The 12,579-nt window shown below is 46.5% G+C and overlaps 2 protein-coding genes across 2 annotated transcripts; both read right to left on the bottom strand.

The window, feature by feature from the left end:
• Positions 1-1,207: 1,207 nt before the first annotated feature.
• On the bottom strand, positions 1,208-8,545 carry LOC115400693 (uncharacterized). Its single transcript, XM_030108705.1, has 5 exons — positions 7,989-8,545; positions 6,561-6,614; positions 4,043-4,601; positions 2,451-2,511; positions 1,208-2,363 (listed from the first exon to the last, which is right to left on the bottom strand). Exons 1-5 carry the CDS (start codon positions 8,543-8,545, stop codon positions 1,585-1,587), a joined length of 2,010 nt encoding a protein of 669 aa, XP_029964565.1. The 3' UTR covers positions 1,208-1,584.
• Positions 3,783-5,065, bottom strand: LOC115400463 (claudin-3-like). Its single transcript, XM_030108334.1, has one exon. The coding sequence runs from the start codon at positions 4,691-4,693 to the stop codon at positions 4,037-4,039; it is 657 nt and encodes a 218-aa protein (XP_029964194.1). The 5' UTR covers positions 4,694-5,065; the 3' UTR covers positions 3,783-4,036.
• Positions 8,546-12,579: the final 4,034 nt, after the last annotated feature.

Genomic DNA, 12,579 nt, shown 5'->3' with positions numbered 1-12,579 from the left:
GCACCCGAGGCTTCTCAACCCCTGTGTGTCATGATTTCTGACTTCTTCTGTTGTTTTGTTTTCTTTACCAAATGAATGAAAACGTACTCAATCACAGTTAAGACTCAGCAGCTGTTTTCTAAAGCGTTTAATGTGACAGAAGTGAAGCTGAGAAGTCCTCTCAGCGCAGCAGCGAGGGGAACCAGTGTAGGAGCAAACGATGGAGTTAATTATTAGAAAACATGCCTGAGGCGTTTTACAGGAGTCAGTGGAGCAGTGCGTGGGGAAATGGTGAATGCTCTGTCTCTCCACTGAGGAGCGAGCTGCTGCGCAACCTGTTGTTGTGTTTTTTTTATAAAGGACATTTCTCTAGATGTAGGCTCCCTAAAAGATTCGGACTGATGCACCCAAATTCAGTTTCTTTGGCCTTTATGTGAGCTCAGAGACAACTGTTGGGAAGTAACAGGATCCGCTCACCGGGGACCTCTGCCATATTTACTGTGAGGTGCTCATGAATTTTTCACCAGTCCTCCATCATCGGGTGCGTCTGCCAGCGAGGCGTGTTTGTCACGGAAACTCTGGCGACGTGTTTTATTGGTGCATCATGCCGCTGAGCCGTAATCACAGATCATCTGTAAAACTGCAGCTGCTGGACACTTGAAGTAAGAAGTAAACCCAGTGAAACGTCCAGCGCTGTGTTCTCAGCACCCTGACGATCCATCACAGTATCATTATTTACTGTGTGTCTGTGACACCAGTTCACGTGAGAAGTGAAGCTTCTATTAGTGAGTGAATTTGAACTGAAATAGATTCTGCCTGTTCCTGGACGTTGGGTCGAGACAGCAGCTCTGTCAAGCTCCCAGAGACGAGTGGAGTTTAAAGCCGCTCTGCAGCCCGTCTGGAACGACTTCAGCTCCTCCGTGCTCACTCTTCTCACCTCCGCCCGTCAGCCGATCCTGCGGCTAATCGCTGGGAGCGTGTGTGGTTAAGTTGCCAGTTGGCTGAAACGGAGCCGTCAGGATCGAATGTCAGGGTTACCGGACAGGAATACGCTCCTCCGTCATTCCTTCTGTGACTGGTTTACTGAATTCATGCACAGCGTCAATCATCTGACCTCAGTGAAAAACAGAATTAGCCACACTGTAATTTAAAAACATTCAATTTTATTAAAAAATGCTTGAAGTACACAAGTTTCAGTTGTATGTGAAAATGCTGAATGAACTCCTGCCACCCGGCTGCACTCGGCGCTGCGCTGAACATAGTTTCACGGGTTGTGTCTGTAAGAGCTGGTTGACTAAAGTATTTACAGCACTCTTCCTTTGTATCATCACCACAGTAAAATCCCCCTTTTCTGGTTAGACGTTAGTGTTTTTACAGGTGAAATCTGTGTTCTTTAGTACATAAAAATCATTCGTAAACATTTTTAAGTTTGAACTGTATAAAAAAAACGTGATTTCACAATGACAACATTTAACATTTCATTTGACATGTTGACTTTGGAAAAAAAAAAGAACTTATTCAAGTCTTTTTCTCAGAACTGTCGTCTTCGTGTGGAGAGTTTTTTCTAAGAAATTCAGTTCATGTCTTCTCCTCTTGGACATCCGTTCATACGTAGTCTTTCCTCTCGAGGGCCGGCCCCCCGGCGGACCGCGGCGCGGAGTACGCCATCCGTGAGGGGTTGTATCTGGCCTCGCGTGGCGGGCAGGAGCAGCACAGCAGTCCGCCGCCCAGAATGAGAAGTGCGGCCGCCGCCCACCCGATGTAGAGCGCGGCTCCCAGCTCCCGCCGCTGGGCGTCGGTGAGCAGCGGGTTGTAGAAGTCCCTGATGATGGTGTTGGCCGACCAGGAGACGGGGATGAGCTGCATGACCCCCGACACGATGAAGAACACCCCGGAGATGATCATCACCTTGGCCTTGGACGCCTCGTCCTCGATGCAGTTGGTGCATTTGGCCCCGGCGATGGCGATGAGCACCGCCAGGATGGCGAGCAGGATGGAGATGACCGTGAGCGCCCGGGCCGCCTGCAGGTCCTGGGACAGCGCCAGCATGGAGTCGTAGACCTTACACTGCATCTGGCCCGTGCTCTGGACCACGCAGTTCATCCACAGCCCCTCCCAGATGATCTGGGCCGTCACGATGTTGCTGCCGATGAAGGCCGTCACCCTCCACATGGGCAGGGCGCACGCCACGATGGCGATAATCCATCCCAGAATGCAGAGGGTGATCCCTATCAGCTCCAGTCCTATAGACATGCTGCGAGGCGTCTTCCTCTCCTGCTGCTGGACGCGAGTCTCACCTGAGAGCGTTTCACTGAAAAAACAAAACAAGAGGCGGAAAGTGCAGTCAGCAGGACGGTGATTGGGTTCAGTTTTTCTCTTTGCATCTGAGTGTGCGATGTGGCGTTACTTGGAGTTGAGCAGTATCCTCTTTATAAGGGCGATCAGGTGGAGGGGAGGAGTCCTCCGGCAGCCTGACATCACCGGGAGGGGAGGAAGGACCTGGGCGCTCTGCTCCAGACTCCCTGCTATCGGCTTTCAGCGGACACGGCCACAAAGACGCCTTTTCACAGCTGAAAGGCCGAACAGGAATGTGTCTTTTACGGCCGGTTCAAATGTATTGGAAGGCTTTGTGTGCGTTAGCAACACATTTCTAATAGTTTGGCTTTGCTTTGTTCTTTAATCCTTCTGTTTTATAATATCAGTACCTTTCCGAAGTGATAGATGCCATGTCAGATGTCACATACAAGAAGAATACACCTGCATGACTAACGATCCATATATGAGACACACGGAACAAGCAAATCGTTAGCTAAACTCCTCTCTCAATAAGAAGGTCTTGAAACCCTCCATGGTGATTTCTAACGCCTTTCACCAGTCGCTTCAGATACCTTTCTGTGGAACTCACGTTTTTCTTTTTTTTTTTTTCCTTCAAATGACTAATAACTGAAAAATCCCTGACCTGAGTTCCTCTGTACCAGCCTCCCAACCTTCTAATCATTCCTGTAAAAAAGTTGCACGGGTTCAGTGGCCGCACTCAAACTCCCACAAAACCAAAAGCGGGAGCTGGCGTCCGCCCGGTACCGGCGCTGTTTGATACGAGACGTCTTAACAACTGTCTCCAGAATGTCCTTGGGTTTCTGTGGGGTTGAGACGGTTTCCTGAGGAATGCCCCCACCCCCCACCCCCAGCAGCAGCAGCAGTGTGTAACCTGGAGCTGAAAACGCCATCCCCCCCCCCCCGAAGGACATGAAACGGGCCCATTGTTTGGTGAGGCAGCACAGATAGCGGGCGGCGGGGAACCTGGCGAGGCTGCGGTTCCTCTTATCACAGAGCTAACAGACATATGGCAGGCAGGGAGGTGACTCTCGTCTTGTTGGACCAGCGGTGGGGGAGGGGCAGCTTCTGCGCACCTGCTGATACAAAACTCTCACATCTTACCAAACCTACCTTTAAATGTTTTGTTTAAATCAGCAGGGTTTTTTTTTCTTTGTAAGATCGTGGTACCAAACCATTTCAAATATCCACCCAAAATATTTAAACGTTATCAGTTGGCAGTAAAAAGTTAGGACAGGAAGACTTGTTGTTGCGCATAAAAAACATCAGGAAATATCTTCAAACCTTGGCGATGTCATGTGGTTTGTGTTGATAAGTCTTTCCCTCCAAAAAAAAATTCACCCAAAGTCAAAATAACTTCAAGAAAACAAGGCTTTTATTGAGAACACTTGAGAAACGTACAAACTGAGTTTTCAGCAGATTCACTGGATGACTGGTAAACGTGTATCTGCAGTTTGCATTTTAACGACATTTACAAATTCAAAGGCTTTCAAAAAACAAGTATAAATACAAATACAGCTACTCTAAAGGTGTTGATCATTAGTATACGTTTCTTTTCATGAGGTATAAAGTACTGTGCACACCTGGAACACACACTAACATGTAGTTGCCGTCACAGAAACAAGTTTGATTAAAGGTTTAGTAAAAAAAAACAAGAAAGAACAGAACAAGAGAATAATGTAAAGGACACGACGCTTGAGGTTGTTCCACGGCAGGCGTGACTTCAGACGTAGTCCCTCCTGTTGAAGCCGCTGGGGGCGACGGAGCTGTTTGGGGTGTACATCATCTTTGATGGAGGTCCGAATCTTTTCTCCGGTTCCTTGGGGCAACTGGAGCACAGGATGCACCCTCCGATGAGGAGGAAGGCGGCTGCGGCCCAGCCCAGGTACAGCGCCGCGCCGATCTCCCTCTTCTGGGCTTCAGGAATGAGCGGACTGTAGAACTCCGTCACGATGGAGTGGGCCGACCACGACGCGGGGATCAGCTGGGTCAGGGAGGCCAGGACGAAGGCCGCCCCGGCCGCGATCATCACCCGGGCTTTACTCGCCTCCTCGGACACGCAGTTGGTGCATTTGGCCCCCATGATGGCCACGAGGACCCCGATGATTCCCAACACGATGGAGATGACGGTGAGGGCCCGGGCCGCCTGGAGGTCGCTGCTCAGCGCCAGCATGGAGTCGTGGACCTTGCACTGCATCTGGCCGGTGCTCTGGACCACGCAGCTCATCCAGATGCCCTCCCAGGTGGTCTGTGCCGTGACGATGTTCACCCCGATGAACGCCGACACCCTCCACATCGGCAGGGCGCAAGACGCCGCGGCGGAAATCCACCCCAGGACCGCCAGGGACACTCCCAGGATTTCCATTCCCAAAGTAGGCATTTCGGCGGCGTGAGGGCGTGCTTCCCGTGTGAGATGTAGCCGGAGTGAGGGCGGCCAGGAGCTCTGACACTGCAGGAGAAGCAGCAGGTCTGTTTGGGACGGAAGGTGGAGTCTCCTGGTTATTGGCTGGAGGAGAGGTCAAACCGTCTGCTCATTTGAAAAACCCCCCAAATTCAAACTTTTCCAGGCAAACAGACCGAGTTTAATCATTGAACTCTCAAGGCCCCGGTAGCTGTAGAACGAGGAGGTGGGGGCACGCAGAGGGTCTGTATCTCCCCAGTCTGCTGCAGTTAAAGGATAACAGACGTGGTAAAGAGCAGTGGATGAATGATTGAAAGTGAAAAGCCCCATATAATCTCCTGCTGGTCTCTCGGGACGCATGCATGTATTAAGGGTGAGACACTTTTCTTGATAAAGCTGAACTGAATGCAGCTTCGCTTTTGTTTTAATGAAGACAAGTTGTACATCGGTTGACGAATCTTTGTTGCCTACTGTTGTTTCGTACAAACAGTGATGAGTGAAACTTAGCGACAGAGTAAAGACATGATTGGAGGGACGGAAATGGTTTTGACTGACACAGTTTTCTGGAAGCCAGGAGGAGTATTCAGGGTTTGGGAACTTCTGGTCTCTGTATAACTCTAAAATGTTTGATAAAGCCATCGTCTGGAGTTCTGTAGAAGGTTATTTCATCCCATTTACAGCAAAAAGCAACTTTTTTATCAGTGGTGCCGTGAAAAATTCTCAATAAGAGGTCTCAGCGGGCCTCGTCTAGTTTTTAAAGAACACTTTATCAAGGAAACGTCGAGGTGAAAAAACATCATGCAATTATTCTTTCAAGTGAAAAAAGCTGAAAATGACACAAAGTTACAGAAAATCCCGACAATACACACTCAAGATGGTTATTCATTACTATGAGACCCTTTGAAGCAAGTGATCCCAAAAAAAATGTTTCGCTTCATAACTTAACAGGATACTTTTGTACAGCAGTACTTTTGCATTTTTAAAATGTTGAAGCTGAACAGTCTTGTAGACGGGATCCAATTTACTGTTCACGTTTGTCTGGTGTGTTTTGTTGTGTTCTGGTTTCAGGCTCCTCGATTCCCCTCCTGGTGACTGCTGAGTGCGTGATCGTCGTCACCTGGTGCCTCGGGTTTATGACGGGCCGTCTGTGTTTCTGTTTGTCAGCGCCTTCTTTCCCCTTTGTTACGGCTTTCTGCAAAGGTTTCTCTGCAGCTCCGGTGTTTTGTGTGGACATGTGGATCTTTTGTTCTCTTTATGGACAATAAAATACTTAAAAAAAAAAAAAAACATGTCTGGCATCTTGGGTCTTCTTAAACCAAATTGTTGGCGTGATCGAATTGCGTCAGAAATACTTAAATGGGTAAATACACCCAATAGTGTCTTGTTTCTTATCCACCTGCATTAGACATGACTAAAACTAGTGTAGCTGAACAAAATGATTTAACTTTTCAGAATGTCTAGGTAAACTCTTGGTGCAAGTTGCTGAAAATGAGTTCTTGACTGGAGTCACACCTTACTGTTTTGAGTGACTAACTAGTCAGTGAACCTGAGAAGAGGCTCAGTCAGGAGATGTGCTCGCGACTGGGACTGCAGGTCAGTCTCATCACTGATTCACTCTTTAGGTTAATATAAAGATACATTTAGTGACTTTGAAGTCAAGCAGTTAAGCACTCTCAGCGAGATGTTTGCGTGTGCTTGAGTTAATCAGTCGTTGCTGATGTCTGTTTCGTTTCCAGCTTTAACGTCTTCCCTTCAAAGAAACACACTGACAAAATAATGTCAAAGAGAAGAAGCAGCGAAAAAAATAAGTTACATTGAGATGATAAGAGAACAGCAGAAAACTCACAGCTGCAGGAGTTGAGACCAGGCACACTTTTCAGTGAATGAGTCTCGTGACTTTCTTACACGACTTTTCACAATAATCATCTCTGAGAAAACAAGAAATACAGACGTGGAACATGGCGTCTGAGTGCCACACTGAAAAAGTTTGGAGTTATTTGTGTTGAAATTCACACCTGTTGTCAGCTTTGAAATTCCCAGGACAGCAGTGACTCACACACACACACACACACACACACACACACACACACACACACAATGTAACAGTATTTGACCGACGGAGCTGGAATAAACACGAAGATGTTTGCTGATTTTGAAGACGATGTAACAAACTTGAAGTACTTTTTTTCTCAACATGAGAGAAAAAAAACGTCAAAAGTTTTAAAGCAACTAAAAGAGTTAAAAACAACAGTGACAGTTTGTTATAAACCTGCAGCCTGATTTCACTTTTATAATAATAACAATAAACTACACTACTGCCAGATGTCTCCAAGGGTTGACAAAATGTTTGGACATGTGGTGCAGAATCCTTAAATCCCTGACATGTCCTTGAGTGTTCAAAGCCAAAATTTCCTGATTTTGAGTCATTCTCTGTGATCATGTGATCATTTTAACAACTGTTTCCTCAAACATCTTGGTTCCATTAAAAAAAAAAAACCCTCATTCACGTCATTATTTCTTTGGAATAATGAATAATGAAGGAATGATTCCTGGTATTTTGAGTAATTATTGATTCTTTTCAGCCTCACTGTGGACAGTTTTCTGCCTGATCCAAAGCAGGACGCTCTGCAGAGACCCTGTATGAAGACTTCCAGCATTCAGATACTCTTGTTACTCCTACCAAGAAGGTAAACAGTTGCACATCAATAGACTCTTTGAGACTGAGTGGAGGCTGAGTTACAGTGTGGCGGCCCCCCCGCCTGCAGATGGAGACTTTTATCTCGGACTCAGTTTCAGTTTGCAAATGGAGGACGGGCTACAATGGAGCGGGAGCAGAAGGTGCTCCTCAGAAACAAGCCGCCCATTGTTTCTGTGCCTCGCTGACGCTGTAATGAAACCCCTAATTCCACCAGAGCACCAGAAACCTGATGGTGTGTTCCCCTCAAAGAACTCAGTGACAAGAGAAGTGCAGTTTCAGTGAATCAGCCGTCAAAAACGGAGCATTTTTATTCATTATATTGACAAAGCTTGCTCAGAAAAGCTTGATCAGGTGAGTTTCATGCATTATGATTAATATTAACGTAAAATAAAACAGTAAAATAGACAGAAACTCCACATGGAACAGACTTCAGTCCATCAAATCTCTCAGTCTCAGCAGGTCGCAGGTCACACATAGTCTCTCCTGGTGTATCCGTTCGCTGACACGGCTTTGACTGCTGAGTAGTCCGCTTTGGAGCGCCGCGAGCCGCCGCCCGCCGCCGCCGCCGCTCTGGGCGGACAGGAGCAGCAGAGGAGGGCCCCCCCGAGGACGAGCAGGCAGGAGGACGCCCAGCCGAAGTACAGCGCATTCCCGAACTCCCTCTTCCCCGTCTCCTCCAGCAGCGGGTCGTAGAAGTCCAGGACGATGACGTGGGCCGTCCAGGACACGGCGATCAGCAGCAGCAGCCCCGCCGCCGCGAAGGTGGCCCCCGCCGCCACCGCCAGCCGCGGCTTGCTGCTCGCGTCCCGGCTGCAGTTGGTGCACTTGGCGCCGGCCACCGACAGGCCGACGGCGGCGACGCACAGCACCAGGGAGACGATGACCAGGGCGCGGGCCGCCTGCAGGTCGGGCGGCAGCCCCAGCATGGAGTCGTGCACCTTGCAGTGCATCTGGCCCGTGCTCTGCACCGAGCAGTTCATCCACAGGCCCTCCCAGATGACCTGCGAGATGACGATGTTCTGCCCGATGTAGGCCGCCACCCGCCACATGGGCAGGCCGCAGGTCACCATCACGCCCAGCGCGCCCGCCACAGCCAGCACCATGCCCAGGATCTCCACGCCCGCGGAGTACATCGCCGGAGCCGGGGACGAAGCGACAGGAGGCCCTCTGTCCACTGGCTCAGCCCTCCCGAGGCGAAGGCGATATCAGATCTCCAAATCCGGCGGAAGGCTTTAAGAGAGGGAGAAAGAGAGGGAGAAACAGATTCTACCTTCTTTATACAGCTAAGACGACTGAAGGTGGAGTCAGCTGAAGGTGGCATCATGTTTACCTTCAGACCAGCTCACAGATTAGCATAGACACAGTCCCGGATCAGACTGTCAAACAGACACTAAAGACACTCAAAATGTACATGTAATCCCAGAATACTTTGTAAACCTGGAAGTTAAACCTTGAATAAACACAGATTTTTAATCATAAATATACTGATTTACACCCCTCACACCAATCACACTCTCAAAAGATCGATTCCTCCACACATCTTTGACAGGAAACTTGTGTTCTTTCTGAGATAAGTAGAAAAGGTACGGATCTCTGATCTGTGTCAGCCTTGAAGAAAAATGCTGAATCATCCTCCGAATGAGCTTCATGCCTGGAAAAAGTTGCAACAATGACAGGCCTTGTTATTTGCTGGTCAGTCACATGATCCCCGTCACAGAGAAGAGGAGAAAACTCGCCAGGTCTGAACATACATTCCAGTTCAAGGAGATTTTCCTAAACATTTTCATGGCGTATAAAGAAAACCTCACCAAGAATCATTTAAAATACCAGAAATATCCTTGCATCTGACCGACGTTCAGGTTGAGCAACAAGTGTGTTTTGTGTGTTTCAAGGCCTTTCCTCTCATTAACAGAGGTCACCTGGGGTCAGCGGTCAGGGCGGGAGTCTCATCTCAGCAGCACTCACCCTCAAACTCATAACCTCCGGTCTTTTCCCACACAGACGCAGAGGAAGAGAAAAGAAAAGCCGATATCCCACCAAAGCAGGTGGATTTATTGTGACGCTGATGTTTTACACAGATGCAAATATCTGAAGTCAGTCGACAAAAAAAAAAGTGTTGTGGCCCATATGTGGAGATTCCAAATCACAATTCAGAGAGAAAATACATGAAAAGCTTCGATGCTATCATTTGACAAGAATGAATTTATTAATCTTCTGGAGTTTTCAAATAATGAAAATCAATTTTTTTATTTAATTACGTTTTTTGTTATATCCACACAACACAACTCCCAGTCAAAAAACAAACAAACAAAAAAACACAAAAACTGCTAACAACTTGACAAAAATCCAGTATTTATAAATTTATTAAACTGGACAAGTAAACAGCCGTCACTGTAGTGAAGATTGATTATACTGTTATTACCTGTATTTCCAGGCAGGGGGAGCCACTGTTGCATTCTCTGCCACTGAAGTTAATGAAGTTTGTCTGGATTTGAAAAACAAAACAAAACAAAACAAAAACATAAATATCTTTCTCTTGGTGTGAATTACTATTTATTCCAGCTGTGAGAAATGGCCACAGAGAGAAAAACGATAAATTAATCATAATGCAGCCATGCATAAATATGTTTTTTATACTTTTTTTTTGACTGTTTTAATGCCTCTAATTTGACTTTATTCTATTCCATAGTCATTGATTTATTCTTATTTTTCCAAGTTTTGATTTGTTATTTGAATTAATCTATTAATTAATTGCATAATTCTGTCATACTTTATTTCAGCTGCTTTCCTTGGGTTAAATCTTTACACTAAATTTGATATTTAATACTCTAAAAATAGTCAGTTATTGTGCTACAGCTGTAGATCTGATTAAAAGAAAGTCATTTTTGAAGCAACATTACGTCAATAGATGTGATGAATGACCAGATCAGCTCCCTTGTACCTTTCAGGCATTACCAGCAGGACAGTCTGCAGCACTTTTCAAAACTTAATGCTGGAATATGAGCAAAATCTGCAGAACCAACTGAACCTTTAGGTGCGGGACTCCTTGTTCCAGGGGAGGCTTCCCTCCCTGCCTCTGAGAACAAAACAGATTTGTCTTTCAACTTCAAGCCACTTAGTAGGCTGGAGCATGTTGCAAATGAGCGGCGTTCCACAGAAATTCAGACGAAGCCTGATAACAGAGACGGCCGGCAAATGCTTCTTTGAAACTGGTCTAGACTGACAACGCAGGAGATGCGCTCGACTGCGGCGCATAAAAAGCCCGGGTGAAACACACAACATGTGTCACAGCATGCAGTTCTAAAGGTCAGACAGAAACACAGCGAGGCACACAGGAAGGTCTGGAGCTGTGTTCTCCTTCAGAACCTGTAACGCCACTTTGTGCTTCCTCTGTCAGATTTGACGTCTGAGCTGCAGCGTTAGATTTCACACTCGCGTTGTGTTCCCAGAAGCCTTTCCTGCTCACGATGCACGTTGTTCTTAACATCCAGAGCATCCTTTACGTGCTCATGCTGAGGTTTTTATTATTGAACCATAATATACAAACTCAACACCTGCTAAACTGCAGCATACATTCTGCATCACCACATTACTGCTTCCTGCCAAACTGAATGCAACACAATGCGTGGTGGATTATTATGGGGTATTTTCACCAGTTGCCTTCTCAACAACTTCTCCTTTTTTATAATTGAATAAAATACAGAAACTGCTTCAATGTGCACATAAGTTGATAATGTTGTGAAACTCAGTGCATCCTGAGTTTGGTCTCTTTCAAGCTGATTACGTTTCAGCCCTCAGTCAAACTTCTGCTTTTCTTGGGTTTGTTCTGCCTGTTTTGTGCAGAATTCCCCACAGAGGAGAGAACCGGTGCGGTGATCCCGTCAGGGTTCAACCAAAGTCAATTAGTGCAGAAATGCAACGTGAACATTGCTTTGTTGATCATCTGTACAGGTACGGCAGGTTCTGTTTGAACACAACATGTCATGACTGGCCACACACACACACACACACACACACACACACACACACACACACACACACACACACACACACACACACACACACACACACACACACACACACACACACACACCGATGGTGACAGTTGATGTGCTCGGTACAACCTGAACACCTCTGGGAGAATCGTGATGCTTCTTCATCTCGACCAAGGACACACGGACTCGGAGAGGCAGTAGCGGCAAAAAAAAGTAAAAACATTCCGAGATGAGCTTCTGTAGTGTTGATCATCTCACACATGCAGCAAAACTTAGTTGCTTTTCACTGTGGCAGCAGGCCCTCACGCTCTGCTGGGACAAACATGAGTTTAATCAGTCATTTGGGGTTCGAACCGCCAACCTTGAAACCAGAAGACGGCCTGACCCACTTCACCAGGCCATCGTTTCTGTTTCTACCTCCATCAGCTTCACTACGTTAGTTTTAAGAGCCGCTGCATCAACAGGACGGCGCCGTATCCTGGGAACCGACATGCAGCGACTCGCAGAGCGCCTTGCTCAAGAGGCACCTGTCCTGGGAGCGGGAACCAGCTGGATGGGTTTCAGGATGGGAACAGGTTGTTGTCTCTTCATACTGAACTGTGATCGATTCCAAATTCATTTAAAGTCTTTGCGACTGCTTCTTTCCTCATCTGACTCCATTTGTTCTCCTTTAAATCGAACTTTGATTTTAAGTTAATGTTTTTTCTTTGCTTCAAAAAATTAAAGTGAAAATTGACAAAAACAATAGAGCTTATATGCAAGCCTGCATCAACATTATGTAAAATGGTTTTATAAAAGAATATATCTATATTTTTATCAGGAAGATAAACAAGGAAATAAAAAAGAGGAAGTTGTGTTTTTTTTCCATAAAAGTGCTGAGAAATAATTGTGTGCTATTTGACGCCACAGAAGTGAAAAAAAGTTGAAGTTGAAGTTGTTCCTGTGTTCTGTTCAAAGTCAAAAAAATCCAAACTCAGCTAACAAGAACAAAGTGTGACTTTTCTTTCACCCCTGATTCATTTACCTCCTTATTCACAGCAGCTTTGTGTGTTTAATATATTTGCCTTTAGTACATTTACACCGTCAAATACACACACAACCAGATGAGGGCAGCTTCAGTGCTCATTTCAAGGTTTGGAAGCCGTCTGAAGCTCTCCTGCATGAATGCGGCT

Source organism: Salarias fasciatus, chromosome 14 (assembly GCF_902148845.1).
Source record: "Salarias fasciatus chromosome 14, fSalaFa1.1, whole genome shotgun sequence".
NCBI lineage: Eukaryota > Metazoa > Chordata > Actinopteri > Blenniiformes > Blenniidae > Salarias > Salarias fasciatus.
Note: the sequence above shows the minus strand (reverse complement) of the source record. Positions and strands in the feature narration are given on the sequence as shown.